Source organism: Metopolophium dirhodum, chromosome 3 (genome assembly GCF_019925205.1).
Source record: "Metopolophium dirhodum isolate CAU chromosome 3, ASM1992520v1, whole genome shotgun sequence".
Lineage (NCBI taxonomy): Eukaryota > Metazoa > Arthropoda > Insecta > Hemiptera > Aphididae > Metopolophium > Metopolophium dirhodum.
Genome location: NC_083562.1, coordinates 31,468,461 through 31,492,180, shown reverse-complemented (window position 1 = coordinate 31,492,180; position 23,720 = coordinate 31,468,461). Strand labels below are relative to the sequence as shown.

Sequence of the window (23,720 nt, the reverse complement as noted above, 5' to 3'; positions counted from 1 at the left end):
ATAGCTGATGTATAGGTATAGGTAATGCCGTATCTGAGGAGGGGACCGGGGGTCTGGAACCCCCCGAATTTTTTCAATAGGTATCTTATTTTCAACCAAATATTAAAACCTAAATTGAATAAAATTACAATATACATGGTTTGGACCCCCCCCCCCCAAAAAAAAAAAAAAATTTTGGATACGGCCTTGATGGGTACACCGTATAGGTACATTCGGAAAATCAATCTCAAGGTCCGTTAAAAAGGAATACAATTTTATATTTTATTTTAACTCTTCACATTCAACGTAATATACATATTTTTAAACATACAATAATAGATTATAATAATGATTCATAACGTATAACAATTACAATAATATATAGTCAAATTTTACAAGACAACAATACACATAATATTATACTATGATATATCGTCGCGATGATTAAACCTATACGAACGGGTAGCGCGTATACACACATAACATTGTGATCCGAGGACACAGAATATACACGTTTCTATTCGTCATAATATTATATAATAATGAGCACACGAAACATCCTCGACGGATATCATAATATCATAGAAAGTGTCGTCGCGATCGACAAATAAAAACTATATGGCAGGTAAGAGTCAGATTTGATTTTTCTCCTCGAGGCAATATATATATATATATATATATATATATATATATATAGGCGCTGTCGCGATCAAACGCTACTGGGTCGTCTCAGTTTTCGGTTGTCTTCCCACTTTTTGACTCTTCTCAGCGGGTAGCAGATGACCGCCGACATGGTCAATATTATCCCGGACAAATAGAACGACATGTCGTAGGTTCCAGTCCAGTCTTTGAATAGCCCTGCGCGCACAAACAAATATAAAAGGTATAGAGGTATTAGTAATCGAGATTTGATTATCAAATTAGATTTATGTTAATTCAGTGGCGCAATTGGGGGGGGGGGGGGGGGGGAGGGGTTTGGCTCAGGGGAGAAGTTGCTTCCTTCCAGACATATTTGTGAAGGAAAGAGGTATCGCTTTGCCCCCAGCCCCCAGCCCACCCACGGGGTTAAGTTTTTCCTATTAATTTCTGTGGATAGCGATTGACTGGTTCATTTAAATACAGCAGATTATCGTTTCTCAGAAAATCCAAGCTCAAATGGGAGAATAAATTAGATTTCTTAAAAATGTCAAGACATCAAAAACCAATTAAATATTATGGCATTTGACGGAGAATTTTTCATAGTCGAGATATTAAATAGATAATTTCTAAAAAAAGTCCAAGTCCTCTCTTCAGTGCAAGCCATTTGATTTTGACAAAATACTTTTGTTATACTTTTTGACCCAAAAACACATATCCTTCGGGTGAAGGACCCCTCTAATATATCTAATGCACCGTTTGAGTGAGCTTATATAATATATAATTTAGGCAAATTTATGTGGACACCTAATATGTCTAATACATTTTCCATTCAATTTTTAGAAACTTAGGAGTTAAGACTCTCAGTTAAATTGAGTCATAGTTTTGAGCACTTTAAAATGATTATCGCCTATCGGCAGTCAATATTATAAAAGTTGTTATTTATATATATAACACAAATTATGAGTATATACTTACGTCTTACATATATAGCTACTATATAATTACTTACTATATAAAATTAATTACTAAGCTCAAGATACGTTATATACATCAAAGATAAATATAAATTCACCCAAATTAATGACTCCTAATATGGATGGGTAATTTTATTATTAGCCAGGTGAACTCGCAAATATTCATCGTCTGCGCGTTACAAAGTGTATTTATTGTTAAGTTTTATTATATAACTGCACTTGCCCAATAACGGAGATCCGACGGCAGCTGCAACTCCTTGGAACATCAACAAGACACCGAAAGCATTCGTAAGCAATTCGAGACCTGTCAGTTCGACTATCATGGTCGATCTCAAAGACGCGAAACAAGCTAATAAAAAATAAATGTTTTTAAAATGTTTGTGTTACTTAACAATCAAAGACAGCCAAAATATTATTTGAATGTGCGTATGAAAATATTTTATAGTTCAAAATATAAATTTCGTAAATTCTGTTTTAAGTACATATACAATATAGCTGGTATACACACACGCGCCAATACAAATCCAAAACAAATTCTTATAGTTGCAGTGGCTTGGTAGAATTTACTTTCGAAGTTATTCACGTAAAGAATTCTAAACACATTCTAAAACGCGAATGAAATACAGTACTCTCTATTGATATCATTAATGAGTCGAACAATAATATTGTTCAAGTTCGATGTTTCATAAATTTCAAAAACTACCGACGTATGCGTGGTGCATAACTGGGCATAAAATTGCAGATCGTAATCGATGTGCGTAAAACCGCGGTGCTCACCCATTGAAAATCCGAACAGCGAAGCGTATAAGTAGTACGAGAACACCGAATACGGGAGAAGCGGCAACAAGACGGTGTAGAGGCCTCCAAACGTGAGAGACACGTTGTTCACCAGGATTGGATCGATGGATTCGTAACTGGATATCCAACCACATATCACTCTGCCGAACGTGTTCGTCAGACCTGTCGTGGATACCAGCCACACGGCTACGTTTTTGTCCATGCCCATACTGATGGCTTTTTCTGCGGAAAAATTGTCAATAGTCGACATCAATTAATCCATATCATGATAACGAGTAGATACGTAAAAAAATATTCGAGATTGGCCTTCAACAGGTTATGTGGAATATATTCTGCCATACATTCTATGGGAGCGGCCAACTGGGCGTTTACAAATTATAACAATAATTACAATAATTATGACATTTTTAAAGTCTTGCAGAAGTACAAATTAATATAATTTAATATGAGTTTGACGTAAATCGTGATATAGTAGAAAAACGAAACCATCTAGGTGCGTAATATAGTCACTAGATACAATGTGTAGGCTCATGTTATACACATTATAATATTGACGATGGACATTTATATCATATGTATAGGTAAACATAAACATATAGGTTTTTTGGCTGAAACTTTAAAAATACAATTTTTAATTAATTGTAAAAGTGTATTTTACTGTTTTTATCAATAAGGGTTTTTATAATAATATTTAACATTGCCGTTGAAATAGTAAATAATAATAAAAAAAATTCTAAATTTTTAAATAAACATGTTTTTTTTTTTTTATTGAGGCAGAAAAACTTGTTGGGAATCTTCTATTAGAATTTCTAAGGTTAGCTATGAAAAAAAAAATTATAAAATTTGATACATTATAACGCATACCCTGTGTCACATTGGTTAATATGGTTTTAATAAGACGATCTATGCCGTAGATAATAAGGATATGTACTTACGAATATTCCTATAATCTTTCATTCGCTTTTTTTCTAGCCGTGAATTTTGGATTGTTTTATTTATTCGATTTTTTCACAATATTCATCGTTATCGAAAAAAATGTATTGTCATTAGGTTTATTTTCAATTAAAAATAAAACTGCGCTGTCAAATTTTAAGCCTATTTCATTTAGTCCATTTTGAAACAAAGATTATTAAACACAATAATTATTAACACTTAGCTATTTACTATTTCAGTGCACAAACTGTCTTGAGTCAATTACGGGATGTGTTCATAACGATACCTACAGTACATACAGTAATTTTACATTTGCCATTTATTATACGTTCTAACAACAAAAACGATAGTATAAATCGGGGTAAACCACAGGTATACTATATAGGTACCTGGAGGTTCTGATCACCGATAAAGGTGCTTATATTTGTTTTGATACGGATTCATAACATTGCCTATAATGTAATACAGAAATTATGATAAAGCTACGAAATATCCAACATTGCCTATCCTTTCCAGTCATTGTAAATAATGACTGGGAAATCACGACAGTTCCTAAATTTTCATATTTTCAGGTAACATTATATATGTATATATATTTCATTTTTTTTTTTTTTTGGTGATTTACGGTACATCTCGTGGATTAATTTTTTTTCGGCCACCTCACAAGTGTTATAAGTAGGTAGGTATATGCGGTAAAAACGTAATAAGACAAGACTCATAGTTACCGCTAATGTACATGAATGGGACAAAGAATCCCAACATCGTCAAGAAACCGCTGCACGTCAACACGAAAAAGGACGGGGAGGCTAGGATGGAAAAGTCCAACATCGTCATGAGTGTGTGCATTGCCGATTTGTAATACTTCTTCATGTTTTTCCGGAACGAATTATTCTTCGAACAAGGCTCTTCGTCATCCCCCTCCTCGGCGTCGTTCCAGGCTGGTATTCTCGTCACCGACATTGCGTAGTTCAACGAGCTCACCTAAAATAATGCCTGCAAGAAATAAATAAGTCTACCCTACGGCGCGGGCGTAGCGTGTAATTGTGTAATTTTTTTTTACGACAACTACCTATATAGGTGTTATTATAGTTGACCGCAATAGATAAAATAATACAGTTTTCGATTGACGCACGTTGCGGGGTACCTATAATAGTAATACGCATATTCATATTTGTATCATATCCAGCTGTAGGGGACCAGATTGAAAAAGCGATGGAGAAAATTGTTCGGGACCTCTGGACAAAAAACATACCTGCGACGAATACTGCGGCAGTCTGGATAGACTCCCTCCGAAAAATCGGTCGTCCCTGTCCATCAAATGCGCAGATACGGACGGCCTCCTCAGACTGACGGCGGATAATTTCTTTTCCGGTAAGTCGGGTGACAATCTATCCTTCAGGTACTGATTGTGGGTGTTGAGCGAATGACACGATATGCTTGTGGGCCGAGTTTCGGGCGTCAGGCGACCCGACAGGTGGTTGTAAATTTCTTCGGCTGTCGGAGCTCCGATTTTGACGGCGTTGTGTTTGCTGTCCAGCGACATCTTTCTCTCGGCAGTGATACTCTTCGCCAACAGCGGCTCGTCTTCGGGTAATTTTGGTTCCATCACAACCGGATTGATAGTCGGCACTTCGACAATGGTTGGCTTCAATGGACGGAAAAGTATCCCGGCGCCAGCGCAACTCAATGAGAGACCTAAAAAATAAAATCATATTTTTTTATTATTTTTACCCACGAACTCTCCCATATGTTTTTCGATAGGCCTATTTGGTTCATCTCCTATATTACTTAAAAACATTATATTAATAACTTAAAAATGAACAATTATGTTTGCTTTTGATTCCATAGGTTATAATTTAAGATTGGATTTTTATTCAGAGTCGATAAAGGGTTTTGAACATGACATATTTAGAAATAAAATACATTTTCAATTCACTTCTATAATAGTTATGATATTTCATCGATCGTGAAAGTAATACCTACCACATAAAATTTTAAAAACAAGTTTATGACATTAATAATAAACAGATATAACTTATATAACACTATAAACATACTTAAAAGCATAAAAATATTTTTTTTTAAATAACTATGTACCTGCTTGGACCATAATGGTAACTCGCCAACCATAGTTTTCTACCAAAAGTGCATTTAATGGTGCAAGTACAAACGTTCCTATCCCGGATCCGCATACAGCTATACCCGTTGCTAGTGCTCTCCACTTGTCGAAATAAAATCCAGGTATTAATACTGCAGATACATATACCATACTGAATCCGATACCTGTAATGATGATAAAAGATTATGCATTTAATTTTGTACCTGTGGTGTGTATTTTCAATTAAAGATGACCAATAAACAAAAATAACGGAATAATATATTAATTATCTGAAACCATATTTTTATTATTGATATAACAATGAATAAGTAAGCAACAATTAGTATTAATTTGAAACCATAAAATATGTGTACAATCTACAGTCGTTGAAAGTTTTATTTTGTACTTGACCTAATGAACATTGGAACCTCAAGCTATAATAATAACATAATCGTATCACGTCTAATAAATTATTATCAAACAACGTGATTATAATCTAGAACAAATAACTAATAAGTAAAATGTATTGGCATGTTTTCAATAGTTTGAATACGTCGTCTAAATGTCAATGAGTTTTAAATTCGAATACCTTGGGTTGTTTGGCAGCAAAATTATGCCTTATTATATCATTGAAATAATATTATGCATAATCGACCCTTATAAATTGTGAAAACCATTTGAGTGTAGGGGACCTATACCAACTTACTGACAATGTAATTTTTTAGATACCTAATAATTGCAGACCTTAAGTTGTTGTTACACAATCTGTCACGATACATGGACGATACATAAAAGATGTAATAAATAGCGTACAATTATTAATAATTAAATATTGAAGTATCTATATATATTATGTCATAGCCACTTCGTGAAATTTATCTTTTCGAAAAATTGTCCATTTCATGAAGTAGAGACAGCTTTTTAACACTAAAATATCTCACGAAACTGTCACTTTTCGTGAAATGGACACTCTAGTTTGTGTCGTGTAACTTTTTTCACAATGTGGTCATCATTTACTTTGGAAAATAAAATATTAATTACCACACACACACACAATCATTGTTATTATTAGGTATTTGTTATAAGTAGGGTTCGGGAATTCTTGCATTTTCATGTTTTTTCGGGATGGTTGTAAATTGTATTATTCTTAGGAAAATTTAATTTTTGTTTCATGATTTCGTTTGTTTCGCTTTGCATATTTTGTCATATTTTAGGAAAAGTACATAATATTTCAAATGTTGTTATTATATTAAGTAGTACATTTTTTTTTAGATGTTATTATCTATTTTATTGATTATTCTATACCTACATAAAAAAAAAAAGTAAATGATTATGACTTACCACCAATGAAACCATAGCAGAACATCAGTTGGTACAATGATTCTACATAAGCGGCAGAAACGAATGCAATGCAGGAGATTACACTTCCAATTATTGTGATTGATCGGAAATCCACACTATTCAGAAGAGCACTTACAAACGGGCCTTTAATGGGAATTTTAAAAAAAATTGTTATCTATATTACATAAAGACAGTGTTATAATATATTATTTCGTACATATATAATACGTCGGGTTGCATGATAAATGTATTAATTTCATGGTTCAATAAACCAATCATGAGCCACTAAATTATGTTTAAGGGACCATTAGCTCACTATTGATTCGTTAAATATTTGGCGACTGTTCATGCAACCCGGCAATAAAAAAATGTGCATAGTCGCCGCGCTGTATTCGAGGGGTAAGATCAAAATAAATATAATTTTACCAGCTATCAAATAAAATCCGTTTAATAGCGATCCAACTATTGTGATCTTAGACTCCGGCTCGTGAAATGTGTTGACCATGTCATTCATGAGCATGCCAAAGGAATAAATTATTCCGTCTACGACGACATTGCAGTAAAACGCAGCGAAAACTACTACCCATCCCCAGCCGCCATCGGGAGCGACTACGATCGCCAACGATCCTCCGGCTCCTTTTTTCATCTGAAAATACACAAAATAATAGTATTAATGACGGCACGTTAACGCATACCAATTTCGTGTTCATCTCAATATTGTATTGGTATAGCCGGTGAAAATGATTTTTTATCTGACGAACGAAAACCACTTACAGTACACCGGTAACCTAATATCTGCTTGACATACAGTATTGTCTATGTTTTTTTTTTATATATAGACGAATAGAATACTTTTCTTATAAACAAATAGCCATAGAAAAACTAAAAGTTTCTGACAAAATAATTATTATAGCGAAATGCAGACAAAATGTCGTGCGGACGGATCTTGAGATTTTATTCTGAATGATACATAAAAAATAAAAATGTTTTTAGAGATACAAACACGTTACCGCGTAAAAAAATATGGATAATAATAATAAGTATTATGTTTTTATGTTGGGCGAATAACGTTTATAATAGTACGCGCGTTAACAGATTAATATTATTATAAATAATTATTATGATTAATATTAATATTATGCGGCATTCAATCAATTTTTATACACGTTTAAATTATTCAGAGGCAATAAATATTTAAATATAGGTACCACCTATATATTATATAATGTTTGTTTTTCGTAACAGCCACATAACTACTTAAATAAATAAGTACTATATTATAACAGTTATTTATTTACAATATTATAAAAACCTGTACCTATATAATCCATAAAATTCAAACTCTCAATATACATAATACCTGGGTTCATTCTGAAGTGATTTATTACACATACGACGCACTCATTAAATTGACTCGATTTTATATACCTCCGTGGTGGATTGATGGGGGTCTCAAACGACGATGATATGTGAAGTGAACCAAATATTTGTTTGTCGTTAATTTACTTGTAAGACGTATTATGGCACTTGTACAGACATTAAAATAACAGATTTATATATATTGTTGACGGAAGTTAAAAAATATTTCTGGAGTAGGTGCCTATATATAACTATATGGTCAATATGCAGAGCGGAAGTTTTCTGCGACGCAGTTAAATGATTGCACAATTTCATTGGGTATAATATTTTCAGTTCCACATAATTACAGTTTACAATGTACTGATGATTATATTATTATTATTATTTTTGTTTAACGTATTACAGGATAAAATCTATACAATGTATACTGTAAACCAATAAGTAGATACAACAAGTCGTTAAAAATCGTCTAAACACGAATACCTAATAATATGATGTGTGGTCGGTGGTACGAGTTTTACACAACGCTGACGACCGTTTTACTGCTTCAGAACGAAAGCGATATAGGTAGAGCACAACAATAATATTGCTTTTAAAAATTCGCCGACGTATGTCTGTGAAAATTCCCCGCAGATTGTATACTGTCGAAGTGAAGGAAAACTATCTAATATCGTATATACCGGGTAAAAATTGAAATGGCTATACAGCACCGATTAGAAAAGTCAATTAAAGTCTTCACATTATGCCGCTAAAGTTGTGTCCACCACTGTCTACTCTACTTATCTAATTTAAATATCTTAATTTAAAAAATAACTTTTTATTCAATACATATTTAATGAATATCAAAATATTTTTTAGAAATGTATATGCGGTGAAAAAAATGTAAAATAAGCTTTACGATAAAGAATTCGATTTTTTGTGAAAATATGGTGTTATAATTTATAAATACTTTAAAACATTTTCTTTTTTTAAAAACATGAAAATTGATTTGGAAAACTACAGTGAAACGCTTCAAATATTATATATAATACAATTTGTACATCAAACGTGTGAAATGGTCTTGATTACATTTGATAACATTAAAATATTAGAATATTTTTATTCGTGTAAAGTATAACGAAATCGGAAATATAAATGAAATTCGAAACGTTAGACATCTACAAATTATTAGTAATAGATGAACAATTAAATCAAGTCTATTGTGCTCCGGTACTCGCATCGTATTATAATAATAAACTCTTTATCCGAACGCCGTAAGATCACCAGTCGTTGTTGTATTTGTGGATATTGATTGGGTGTTGACCAATTGCCTTCAGCGATTGTTTTAGATATTTAAAAATTTACCAGTTACCCTCAATCGAATGTACACATTGCCTTCAACTTAATACTTATTATATACACGATTACAATACCGATTACCGAATAAGTACAATATTAACTATAATAATAGGATAATAACTATTACAAGTTACAACAAACATAATTAATAAATTAAACATTGTAACATTATCTATTTTTTTTCTTTTTGAAAAATCACATTGCGTGCCCTTTATTATTATAATTAATATTGCATTTATTACTTTTATTAAATGAATTTTTCCATTTTCATTTATTTACATATTTATCTCTTCTGATTTACACCTGGTGTGGTATTGTAATCGTGCATGTTATAATATGTTGTGGAAAAGTGAGCACTTGGTACATGTCCCATACTGATGGAGAACCATTGACGTACTCCCTTCTTTAGAACGACTCAGCATTCTGGTTCTAGAATCTAGGTAACGCTAGGCTTTAGGATTCATTTTACCCGCCAGTAAGTCTGACTTTTTTTTGCAAAAAATGCCCCTTTAATAAGGATGAATAGCCAATAACAAATCGTATGATTTTCGTACCTATATATAGGCCAACTGCCCAACGACAATCTTTCCTTTATGAATAATATCCGTTACATCAATTTTTATTGTAAATAATATTTTGTTATCAAAAATCCGAATGACGTTGATTCTCATAAGCAAAATAATATTATATGATATTATTATGTCATGTTGTCGTGCTCTGCCGGAGACGCGATACACGGTTGTAGAGAATAATGAAATGTATACAAATTACCGAAGACATAATACCCACCTAATTTATTGTTTATTCGTTTGTGTATTACGTATAAGACGGTAATTGCTCAACACACGCATGCACATCACAATACAATACCATCATTTGTTATAACAGTGTAATCGTCTCAATTATATTATAAAAGACACACGGTGTAATTTCGAGACAATAAGCATTAAATCAACCACAATAATAAAATAAAAGCGACGCGGTGTTACAATATATAGACTCCATGGTGTATTTAATAATAATTATTGTTAATCATGTGCTTATAGGTACTTCAGGTTATTATTGTGTACTGAACGATTGGGTGAAAATAACGATGTACTAACAACAACTCGTGCCGAACGTCTTTTACCGATTTATATATATTTTTCACCCTATTACGGGCGGTAAAGGCACGCACAATTTTTTTTTTTACACCCTATGCCTATAGGCGACATTATAATAATATTCTTCTGATCGATATAGTCGTTGTGTTATAATATGCCAACAACATTTCATGTGTAGATTAGACGTGTGACAGTGTAATTATTCGACGGCTTGTGGATTATAACACGAATATACCTACCTACCTATACGCCATACGAGTATATTATTATTATATTTATTATAAGTGTAAGTCCGACACGCGCGCGTGTAAAATACAATTACGATTATAATTATATTATTATAAATAGTAGGTAGGTAGCATACCATATCGTTTGAGAATTTTTTTTCGTTGCTGTCAAATTCGTGTACAATATAATATAATATAATTGTCGCGACACAGGTTTTCATTATTCGATAATAATTTATTAGTAATTGACAATTACATCATTATACCATATATATTATATATATATATATATATCATTATATAGGATCAACTGCAGCGGGCGCCACTTCTGGGTCGGTCGCATGGCGAAAAGTGAAACGGCCAATCAATATAGATTATTATAAAATAATGACACTATAGATTTCAAGGGTACGGACAAAATAATCAATGATGCATATTATTGTGTTACAATAATGATCTACGCGCACGCACGCATTGTACAGACTGTCATACTGATACATAACTATCAATACTACTCAATTGAAACGCATATTTATATCGGGGACCACCAATTAATATTTCTGGAGGACCAGTTTAGGAATTCCGGAAGTTTTCGGTGGCCATCAAAACGTTACGTAAACGTTTGTCCGAAGAAAGTATAGGCGAAATCGAAAAACAAAACGTAAGCCGTATTCGATTAATTCCCGGTCGAAAATGATATTATTAAAAAAAAAAAAAAAGCCTTTTCTCGGCCGCGGGCTGGACAAAGTTCGTCCACGGGCCTGATGTACAACATTTAATATATTATCATATTATAATGTTATATGTTATTCCGCAGCAATAATCGATTATAACGGGCACCCATCATAGACCTCGTCACGCGTCTATATAAAACAAACAACCGAAAGCAAAACGTCCATATGATGGCTAAACAATAAAATCGCGTTTGTTTTAGATGTTAAATTCGACAGTAGGTATATCATAACGCGAACATTTGGTTGTATAATATAACACACACTTTAGATTTCCAACAACGGAAAAAAAACACCCTTTGAATCTACTACATATATATTATTGAAAACGTATTACTTCGTGTAGAGATGTACAGTATAATATATTTGGCTACGTATAACTTTTTTTTCCCTCGATATCTACAAGAAATAGAAATATTAGACAGGTATACGTACTTTGTCGTCCAAAATTAATTCCGTGATACTCGCGCTTATACCAAAATTATAACAGGTTTTTGAAAAATCACTAAACACTTAAAGTGTTTCGACAAAACTGTTAAAAAAAGAATATATTTTATAGTTAATGCTATTAGGCCTGTATAGTTCTCTATAGAAATCCACCGCCTCTATTATATAATAATATATTATAATATAGCTGCGTAGAGCAACATTGCAACAGTCAGAGAATATTTTAATAATAAATTAAGAAACTGCATTAGTCTTAAACATGCAATTTGAAATCATATCATTAGCCACATTTCACTCATAAAACAGTATATTATTTTAATTTAGTGTACACTTTAAAACATTGAATGCGTTTTGAAAAATTATAAAACACTAAAAGTGTAACGACAAAACTGTTAAAAAGAGATATTATATAGTTAACGCTATTAGGCCCTTATAGTTCTCTATAGAAATTCACCGTCTCTATTATATTATAATAATATATTAAATTTAATTATAATATAGCTGCGTAGAGCAACATTGCAACAGTCAGAGAATATTTTAATAATAAATTAAGAAACTGCATTAGTTTTAAACATGCAATTTGAAATCATATCATTACCCACATTTCGCTCATAAAACAGTATATTATTTTAGTGGATTGTACACTCTAAAACATTGTATGCGTTGGATTAACAATATTAAATACAGAACATAATATTAGGAATAATATATTATACTAAATATGCTGCATAGGTATGTCAAGTAAAATATTGTCAAATAGGTGGATCTTTGTGACAGTTAAATAAATAATGCACTTTTATCATAATACCTACTTATTACAATATTACCTATAATAAACTATACCTATGACAATATTCTTGAGATTTAAAATAATTAACCACAATGAAAGTATTTTTAAATGTATAGTAAATGTTTTACTTAATAAATAATATTTTCCGTTACGTGATAAATAAAACCATCTGGGTGGTAACAATATAAATTATATAAGTGATAACAATGTTTAAAATTGTTAAAAATTTAAATATTTCTATATAAAACGTATATTGACATAGTTGTTATATTGAGTAATTTCGCAATATTAAATAGGTACTTTAATATTATTTTATTTTCATAGTAAAATTGAAACGGATAAGAAAAAATAATTAATAAATGGAGAGTGACTTTGAAATTACTTCTAAGCAATTGGAAGTCGGTAATATTTCTGCGATAACATAATAAAATTATGATAGTAATAATAGATAATAATTGTAATAAAATACTTAATTATATGCGCCTAAATACATTTTTTATGTATTATTCATAAAAATGATTTTATGAACTAGAACTTCGGGAAATAATTAATTGTTCAGATTACATTTTTATAGACGAAAATTATATCTTGATAAATCAGAAAAAAAAATTCCATTTCGAATTTCTGGGTATTGTAATTATTATTATTATTTATTATCTATATGTAATCATTTAGTAGATGGTTTGATTTATGACTCTAAACATGAATAGAATAATATGAAATAAAGAATAATAAAATACATTGAAGTGCATTATTTACATTGATAAACCTTAAATCATGTTCATTAAAATGCAATCAGTTCGAAACTACACTCTAAAAAACTTGTCTAGGTTTGATATAATAAAAATATATTATGTTGCGATTATAACGTAGAATACTAACGAAATAGACTGTCCTATCCTACTCCGATTTTCGACGAGCCGTTGGAAAAAAAAAAACAAAAACGAAGAAGCTAAATAATTTACACACATAAATAGTATGTCATTATTGTAACAACGTACGTGATGTGATAAGGTACGTCGGTCGGTGTATTATGCGAAACTGTCGAACTCAATACATCCGTGTACATATGAAATCTATGAAAACTTCCGTTAACCTTTGTCCCCAATAATAATTAAAAAAATCGTATACCTATTATAATACTGCAGTGTTTTAGACGCGATCGGGCCTGCTGCCGACCGGTTTGTAAACATTCTGACGCACATTTGATTAACATAATACAATGTTTAATAATCGCTATAATCATTATAGCAGGACAATAATATAGATATTTATAATGTTATACTTATATCAATTTAATTAAATCCTAGTGAATTCGCATGAGGATATATAATATAATGAACGTATACAGTAAACAAAAACAAGCACGTCGACTCGTGTATTATAATAAGCACGGACGTATATAATCTTTAATAATATATACAGAGCGATTCACCGAGTACGGTCAGTGGTCACCCCCTTTTTTCTTCAATAACGCATTTATTCAAAATATGATTTTTTGGAATTTTTAAATATTATACTAAAAGACCATCATGTTTTCAAATTCTCGACATTTGTTTGTACTAGGTTAGGTTAGGTTAGCCTATACTTGATAATGAGTGTCCTGTGGAGGCATACACTTCTATTTTTCAAAATGCTAATCCCCCTTTTCTACTGTTGATTATTCGTATTTTAGTAGACGGTTTTTTTGAAAATGTTGACGTATCAAAATCAAAATCAAAATACGAACAAGCTGCAGTTTTGAGTTATTGAACTTTGTGCACTAAAGATAATAGGTTCACCATAATGGGCTTAGAAGATATAATAGGGTCTATGGTAATTTGTAAATTTTAGTAATTAATATTATTATTTCAACATTTATAATTTGTAAAAATGATCCCAGTTTAATAAAAACTAGATTCAATATTAGATACAGAATAATATACTTTATATTTTGTAAAACCAATTTTGAGGACTCCTTATAGTATAAACATTTAAATACCTTACTGAAACACTACTCGTTCGAAATTTTGAATTGGAAAGGTAGATCAAAGTTTTTTATCTTACAGATAGTTTACAATAAAAAAGGAGGGGAATTCTCATTTGAAAGACAGAAGTTTATACCTATATATAAGCATAATATACTCATGCTCCTTAAGTAGTACAAAAAAAACTAAATAATTTGAAAATATGGTCTTTGGACTTTGAGTTGCCTATCTTTACTAATGTATAAAAATTGATCATACCTATATTTTAATTCATTACCTATTAAAAGCAAAAATGTGGGCAGGCGTACTTGCCGAATCACCCTGTATATAATATTATGTGTATGATTATTTTTTGTGCGTAAAAACGTCGATGTTTGCGAAAAACAAGTCATTCGAGATTATAATAACAGTCGTTTGACATTTGACTGTTGTACCGCGGCGGTATTATACCCATACTGTTTGCTTTATTTAAAATCACAGTAGAACAGCAATATATATATATCATGACGTGTAGTATATTGAGCGGAATTTTGGATAGGTACATAGTGCGTATGAAGTCAAGACAACTAATTAAAATAACGAATAGAGGTAGTTGAAAATAAGATTTGCCCCATCGTAAATGTCATTTTTTAAACGAAAAATGTCCGTTATTGTTGCAGTATTTTGTTTTTCGATTGAATATTGAAATCGTATCGATTACGATACTACCTACTTACTATAGTAACAGGCAACACTATGAACTGTTAACGATGTTGAAGTGATTTTAGAAAAACTTATAAAAAAGATTACAGACGACTGACGAGAATACTGCACTATTATAGAGATATCACGATCGCGTTTTAAATTTATATACTTACATTTAGTAAACGTTTCTATGTATGGTATATAATATCCAAAACTAAAACATAATTAAAAAAAATGAATAAATCACCACATTAATTCGTAAAATTAATAAATTTGACCACGGTTTAAATAGACGCTTACGAAAAAATACGATCACTGAGCCGTTTAAACTGTTGTTTTTTATTCATAATTTTAAATCTAAATCATATTCAATACCTACCTACTAAAATTATCAATTGTATGAAATAAACTTATATACATTTTGACATTTCAGAATATTATTTTAATGAGCCAACAATTCCTATGGATAATAATAAGTCAATAAGCAATGTAAATAACAAGTCTCTAGAGATATATTTCATTATCATTGTAACGAAACAAACCAACATTGGTTTTTTCAAATCAATTTCTTTAAGGTTATTCACCAGACAAATATGAATTAAATAAAAAAATCATTTACGTTGTATTATACATTATACATAACACATTTGCTCAAAACGTAATGCACAGTTGTTTAATAATATATTATGAGTTATAAATTATAATGCATATATTTTACTGTAGTATTGTTATTTGTTTTATGTACTTTGTTATAATAATAATTGATGGCATTGACAAGAAAGTGACGTGAAGAAAAATCAAGATTCGATCATCTTTGTGAACGAGATAAAAATTGAATAATATAAACATTATACAACGTGGAAAAGTTCTCAATCAAAACTTTATGCAGCTATCCTGCAAAGACTTACTTAAACGTAGTTTGAATATGAAAACATACTTTAATCTCTACAGGTTTTACACATGATAGAGTTTAGAAGGGATCACGAAAATCAACACTGCGGCATGCGGGCAGTGGTGGGTGGCAGTCGACCAATAATTATTACCCTTTGCAGTTATTGTAGTTATGATGAGAGCGATGACAATAGCATCGATAATAATGACAATAACAATATACCGACGGCAGTTTATTATTCTTATACAATATCATTATTCTACTTAAATCGCAAGCAATCGTAACGCGCATTATAACGACGATATTATTATACGTTAACAAATATTTAAACCAAGAAAATAATAATATGTAATAATAATAATAATAATAATAATATAATATATTGTCGTACACGATAAATTAACTTTGGACGGCTTCCGGCAGTACACTTTATCGACAGTTTATGTCATACGCGCGCATTACGCCTTGTAATAATAACATTGGCCGCGGCACAACCAAACTGTTTAATATTATTATAACACAATGTAAATGATCATGGAAATAAATCTCTGTAGGCGTAGACGCCCTGCACAATACTTTATATTATTATGTGAACGCAATATTTTATTAGATCTGTCGAACACACGTCTGCATTATACATTATATTATTAAATTAAATTAAAACCGTGGTGTAATAATAACAACAACGGCAATAATGACGGTCGTCTAGATAGCTGCTATCCGTCGTCTCGTGTACGCGATACAGGTATTATAATACGATAATACGTAGGTACACTATTTTACTGTGTGCACCTATATCTGTATCTTTACGGCCGAGGAAAAAAAACGTACGAGGAATTCTCAGAACATGGAGTATCTGGGTATAAAATATGTAAGACAAACGTAAAATTAAGTAGGTAGATAGGTATAATAGATGGGTATCATTATCGCGACGCGTCCGTTTCTGCAGATCTGTGTTTAAATGCTCCATCACGAGACGGGGTTTTCAGTTGTAAATGCACACGTGCATTGTGTATTTAGCGTATTATTATTTTATAATAATACGACACACTCGTGTGGGTATTATAATATTTAAATATTTTGTAAGTACCCGTGCCGGTAAAAATAATTACGGTTTGCACAGTTATTATTATTATTATTATTGGTGTACCAATATCATGAGACCGGCACGGCGGCGGCGGTGTGTATCCGCGTAACACAGGTAGGTAGGTAATAACCACATGTACACGACAACTATTCGAACTATTTCGCAACACGAATCCGAAGCTATGATTTTAACGCGATCCGATCGTCACCGAAAGGGTCGATCTATAATGATATTACGACGTATTGATGGTTGGCAATAATTTGTATGTTGTATATTTCAAATTTAAATCATTATAATACTACACAATGCCGATTCCCGACCGTTGTTTATAATATAATAAATATTTATGTAAATCTATTGAAGGTACCATAAGTAAAATACATCGAAATAAAATATGTATTATCTATTGTAGCAGGTTTCCGTTTACGTAGTTACGTATTATAATAATATGTACAAATGACTAAAAAATATAATCACAATTCACAAACAGTGATAGATCACATTTGCAATTCCCGTGTATTATAATGTGAGACAATCATAATATTCATTATGAAAAATTATTGTGTGTATTATACACATTCGAAAATATCATTGTTTTATTTTTATAATCGAAAACATTAGCTCGCGTCATTAGCTCACGAAAAATTTAACTATTGTTAACTTACCAATGTACATAACATAGTGTATAGTACCTATACCTAATTTACGTTTAATAAATGTTTTATTGCCCGGTGCGGGTTTATTCGAATATTTTAGACTATATTATATTATATGCGATTGAATTCATCACGAAGTGACACGCGTATGTATTATAAATGTATAAATATCGTATACTATAATTTGCACCATCATAGGTAGGTACCTAATATGAATATTCATGAATTTATTCAAATTGTTTTGTATGGCAGGCGCGAAGAAATTTGTTAAGGTATAATATAATAATATTATATTTTAATACAATATTACAATAATAATATAATATATATATATATATAACTAATAAAAAACTATGTATCAAAAAATATATATTACTAGTAATAATTATAATATTACCTCTAATTGCTTAGGACGAACTGGTCGAGAGTCTTGTGAAGCACACGAGCTACCACATTCGCAGTCGAGCTAACTGGTTACCATAACACTAACGAGACTGCTTAGCGTATGTCCATAGTCAATATCAGTGTTGATAATTTAAACTGTTCAAGATTGCTGTTAGCGCCTCTGTGGGAGACGTTTAATAGTTTTAACCATGGTTTTAGATTTTTATTTTTTCTTACTAGAAATTTAATAATAATTACATGCAACAATTACACCGCGATACATTTACTACATAATGATTGATATAATACATAATATTAATTAATTCCTGTGACCTCATATACTTTCAATATTATGCCAATAATGAATTGATTTTTTCGGCAAGTATTGAACCTTGAAACATAAAAACTATTAATGGTATAAAAAATCATATTATACTACATTTCACATAGAATATTATTTAACGACGAATTCGGTATAGGCACTGCCTACTTAATCACTGTCCACTATAATATATTATACTTTTATATGTATATAGTTATTTCAGTGGCGGTCAAATGATTTTGTCATGGGGGGGGATAATATGGCTAATTTTTTAACATCCATAATTTTATCATTAAAAATATAATTTATGGTTATGTCTAATTCTAATATCAATTAATACAATTATGGGAAATACAAACTTTATTTATAACTTAGTTAGGTATACCGACTTTATAAATATATTATACTATTATAGCATTAACAATATTTTTATTATATTAGTAAATCTATTTTTTTGTTTTTTTTTGCTAATTCATCCAGTACTTCGTTGGATGTAATGTTTATAACCCCACGATGAACAGCCATAGTGGCCAAGCCATTGAGACGACTCTAGAATAATAAAATTATACAATTTACATATAAGCATAAAGCATTAAATTGACATTTCAAAAATTCATAAGGATAATTGAAATATGTACAAAAGAAATTAACAAAACCTAAAAAGTTAGTCCTAAACATAGTGTTTTATGTTTGAACTATTAATTTAATACTTATTCCAATAGATTATATGTACAAATATTTGACCACAGCAATACAGAATATTTACCTCTACCATACTATTTCTTAAATATGTTTTCAACCGTTTAAGGCATGAAAACATTCTCTCTGGTGTTGCGGTTGATACCGGAAGTGTACAAAATATTTGTAATAAATCAAACACATTAGGAAATAATTCACGTCTACAGAACTTTATAGCATCAAGTCCTGTTCTTGGAGATTTTCCTATGCGTGAAAGTTTTGTTTTCCATAAATTCAATTCCGCTTTCACAGTTTCAATATCAGTAGAAAGGTAAAAATTTACTAATTCCTCAAAACCTTCTAATTCAAAATCATTTGAAAATAAACATTGAAAACCTTGAAAAGTTAATATTAAGTACAATTAAACTAAATTTGCAATAAATATATTAAATTTGAAATAACTTAAAATTAGATGATATATTACTTTTATTTGATTATTTAATTTTTAAAATAGAACTATTCAAGTATGAAGTATTGAACTATTATTTATTTAAATAGGAAATTAACCTTTAAAAATACTACGGTGAGCCAAAAACCTTTCTTCCAATTGACTTATAAAGAAGTCAATATAAGGGACACATATGGATACTCGAAAATACTCCTCAGAATCAGGCGTAGAACCATCATTTCTTATGATAGAATTATCTCTATATATCTGTCTCTTGTTAATTCGTTTAATTTTAATATCGAAATCCAAGAATTCAGCCATTTTCTAATCAAATAATAAATTATCATAAATGTTTTATAATTAAAATTTTACACTTCCAAATTTAATTTAAAATATTTAAGTTTCAATCAAAGTAATCATAATTACCTGTGCTTTTTTGAACATTTGATTAAACTCTGTATTAATATTACTCCTTAAGTTTTTAAGTATTGTAACATTATCACCTGCAAGATCTATAGCTTCCTTTAAGTCAATGCCTTTACTTTGTAGTAATTTACACAATGGTAAACTATAAGAAAATAATATCTAAAAACAATTATTTTCTTTAAAATGATTTATATAAATAAAATATAACATTTAAAAGATTATTAATTTACATTTACTACTTGAAGTGACACCAAAAATTCAGAATCAAGCGCTTTAATTAAAATAGTAGCATCTGTAGCACTAGTATCTTTCCAACTAGAAATGGTTTCCAAGGACACCACTACAAACTTAAAAAGCTCTATAAAATCATTTACAGCTTCATACCTCTGAACCCATCTTGTTGCGCATAACCGCTTTAAGCTTTTTACTTTTGGGTCTAGATCACTTTCTTCAATTGTATTTAAAAGCACATTTTGGCGTTTAGGAGAATTAAAAAAGCAGTATATTTTTTCTACAACGCCCAAGCAATTTCTAATTGGTAGAATATTACTAGCTTTAGATACAGCTAAATTTAAGCTATGAGCCACACAATGCACATACAATGCTTTAGGGTATGTCTCCCTAATAATAGTTTGAACACCTTTTAAATGTCCTGACATATTGCTCGCTCCATCATAACCTTGTCCTACCATATTATTACAGTCAATTCCACAAGCATTCAAACCTTAAAATTAAAAATAATTTACATGCATACAATTCAAACGTTAAATGAATAAAAGAGTTACCTAGTTGTTATAAAATAAAATAATCTTGTTATTTATTACCATTAAGAATAACTGTAGCCAGATTTTCTCCTGTTAGACTTTGTACTTCAATAAATTTTAAAAAGCTCTCATTCATAGACACATTTTCTCCAGATCCACTTAAATATCTGACACATAAGGTGAGTTGCTCTTTTACCGAAACATCTGTTGTCTCATCGACTAAGACAGAAAAAAAACCGGATTTATTGACAATTTGAACAATTTTTTTTAAAATAATATCTCCACATGTTTCAATTATCTCATTTTGAGTTCGATTACTAATATATTTGTTTTTAGAGCCTGTTTCTAAATAGGTTTTCATGTAATCTATATCTTTAGCTTTATATTTCAAGATAGCACGAAAGTTTCCTTCGTTTTCATTTGATTCACCTAAACAATAAATACTATATTATATTATAACTATATAATAAAAACTATATTCTTTAGTATTTACTCCTATTAAAGTATTGAACAGTCTAATACAATTTTGGCATTAACTATTTTTTCTACTTGAGCCTTAACAAGTTGTAAGCTACCTATATAGTATTATATAATATACATACTACTGAAACAAATAGGACCATAATCTCTATGACCTCTTAAAGCTATTTCCTGTTGGCCGCATAACATCACACATTCAATGATTGGAATTAAACGCTTTCGATTTTCTTCAATTTGTTTCATTCTAAAAATTAAATTAAAAAATTAGTTCAAATATATTTCTTACATCTATATTCTATTTATATTTAATTAAAGGTTAAATAGGTATACTTATTATTTGTATGTACCTTTCACTATCAATACGGTTTATAATCGAAGAACTCTTATTTAAATAAACATTTAAAAAGTTATCAGATTTCAGTAATGCAGTTTTATGGTATTCCAAATTTGCATGTTTCTTAAACACCTATCAAAATATAGAAAAATTATAAATAAAATTTTCAATAAATTTGTTTATAAATATACATACTTCTATAGCTTTTTTGTAGTTAGTAAAAGCCTCCAATACAAGGGTTCCTAATTTTTGACCACCAATACCACCATTTGTTGAGAAAACAACACAGTATTTGCAAAAAGCACCTTGGTATTTTTCAGAATAGGCCAGCCATTTATAAGCATTGAGCCAATGGTGTTTGAATTTTAAGCCTCTTTTGGCATTACAATCAAGTAATGGAAATGGAAATGTAGCTGGTGGTATCCACACATCTTTAAGAATCTGAATCAATTTTAGTTGTATTAATTGAAGGTAATAATGAACTATAAGTTATAACTACACATGGAAGTAATCTAAACAATAAATAATAAATTACTAACAAAAGTTGTAATTCTTACCAAATATCTATCAGCATCGGTCAAGGTACTATTAATGTAGGATCCAATGTCATGAACGTTTAAATCAACAGTCTAGAACAATAATTTTAATCGAAATTCCCATTTTCCTCATAAATAAAACATTTATATTAATTTTAATAAAATAAATATTACCACTAAGTCCACAACTTGATTTTCTGTAACGATATTAGTGATCTTACTTATTTGTTCATCTGCCGACACCGAGCGTTTAGAAGTACAGCAAGTTGCATCAAAATAACTAGTAATTTTCCTTTTATTAGACATAATAATGGTAAAAAATAAAAATGTAAAATAAACAATAGTCAATAATAAAAACACCGACTGTATAATTGACACTTTAGTACACTACACGGACACACCACACACAGTAGAAAACTCGTGTACGAAAGACGATGATAGATGATAACTAATATTATGACAAATAATAAACAATCAATGTTTCAAGTTTTCAACCGACTACGTAGTATTGAAAAATATACCTACCGATCGTAATGTAATCGCCCGTATCGGCAATATTCTGGAAATGTGTAGAGCGTGTTGTTATTGAAAATTCTTAATCATCGAGTAGGATAATACGGGATTCCCATAATATTATATATTGTGTAAACAACTAAATATTAATAACAATAATAATATCCTAGTAGTAACTAGTAGTACCTAAACTTGAGTCTAGATAATAATATTATTATAGTCTTGTCATATATAGTCTATCGAAATTTATTTTTAGAAAAAAAAATAGAACAATATGTAATGCTTTATTATAAATTGTTATAAATAGGTATTGAAAAAAATTCATGGGGGGGGATCTATCCCCCTCATCCCCCCCCGTTTGACCGCCACTGAGTTATTTAACAATTGTTTTAGCTAACAAAAGAAAAAGGGATAGCCATTTTAAATATAGGTACCTATAAATAAATGCAATGAACGTTTTTTTTGTAGCTGATAAATTTTTTAAAAAAAACTCAATATAGAAATGTTTTTTTGTGACAAAAGTGTTTAAATTTGTGTAGTTCCAATAAATTATTTTTTCAATTACTTGCAAGACATTCATGGAATTTATTTAAAATGAGCAGCATTTTATTACTATAATTAAAACGAATAAATGCTATTTTTTCAAAAGTTATATTATTACAAACCTATAATGTATTTTAATACCCGATCTGAATAAGTAATTTCATATCATAAACGATAAAGTTTAACAACATTGAAACTTAAGTCTATACACATTAAGTATAATAGAAATGGAACATCCATTTCGTTATA

General features: G+C 30.3%; 2 protein-coding genes across 4 annotated transcripts in view; both read right to left on the bottom strand.

Moving 5' to 3' along the window:
• Positions 1–236: 236 nt before the first annotated feature.
• The window catches only part of LOC132940482 (monocarboxylate transporter 7-like), a 35,530-nt gene continuing 12,046 nt past the window's right edge, over positions 237–23,720 (bottom strand). Inside the window, exons 1-9 of one of the 2 annotated variants that reach the window (XM_061008124.1) lie at positions 18,441–18,581; positions 7,189–7,408; positions 6,763–6,906; positions 5,421–5,606; positions 4,576–5,018; positions 4,049–4,304; positions 2,370–2,612; positions 1,816–1,941; positions 237–837 (exon numbers count right to left, since the gene is read on the bottom strand). In XM_061008124.1, the coding sequence (XP_060864107.1) occupies positions 689–837; positions 1,816–1,941; positions 2,370–2,612; positions 4,049–4,304; positions 4,576–5,018; positions 5,421–5,606; positions 6,763–6,906; positions 7,189–7,408 (1,767 nt within the window). In that variant the 5' untranslated portion in view covers positions 18,441–18,581 and the 3' untranslated portion in view covers positions 237–688. Of the gene's footprint in view, positions 838–1,815; positions 1,942–2,369; positions 2,613–4,048; positions 4,305–4,575; positions 5,019–5,420; positions 5,607–6,762; positions 6,907–7,188; positions 7,409–18,440; positions 18,582–23,720 lie in introns of those variants that run through there. The other variant, XM_061008123.1, reaches the window with a different exon arrangement.
• Positions 18,628–23,316, bottom strand: LOC132940481 (zinc finger MYM-type protein 1-like). 2 transcript variants are annotated; one of them, XM_061008121.1, is made up of 11 exons: positions 22,590–23,316; positions 22,437–22,508; positions 22,075–22,320; positions 21,893–22,011; positions 21,668–21,789; positions 21,126–21,494; positions 20,532–21,025; positions 20,302–20,460; positions 19,995–20,199; positions 19,516–19,823; positions 18,628–19,298 (listed from the first exon to the last, which is right to left on the bottom strand). In XM_061008121.1, exons 1-11 carry the CDS (start codon positions 22,719–22,721, stop codon positions 19,182–19,184), a joined length of 2,343 nt encoding a protein of 780 aa, XP_060864104.1. In that variant the 5' UTR covers positions 22,722–23,316; the 3' UTR covers positions 18,628–19,181. The 2 variants fall into 2 exon arrangements, with proteins under 2 accessions (XP_060864104.1, XP_060864105.1); XM_061008122.1 differs by having other exon boundaries at positions 18,969–19,298; positions 21,126–21,284; positions 22,590–23,279.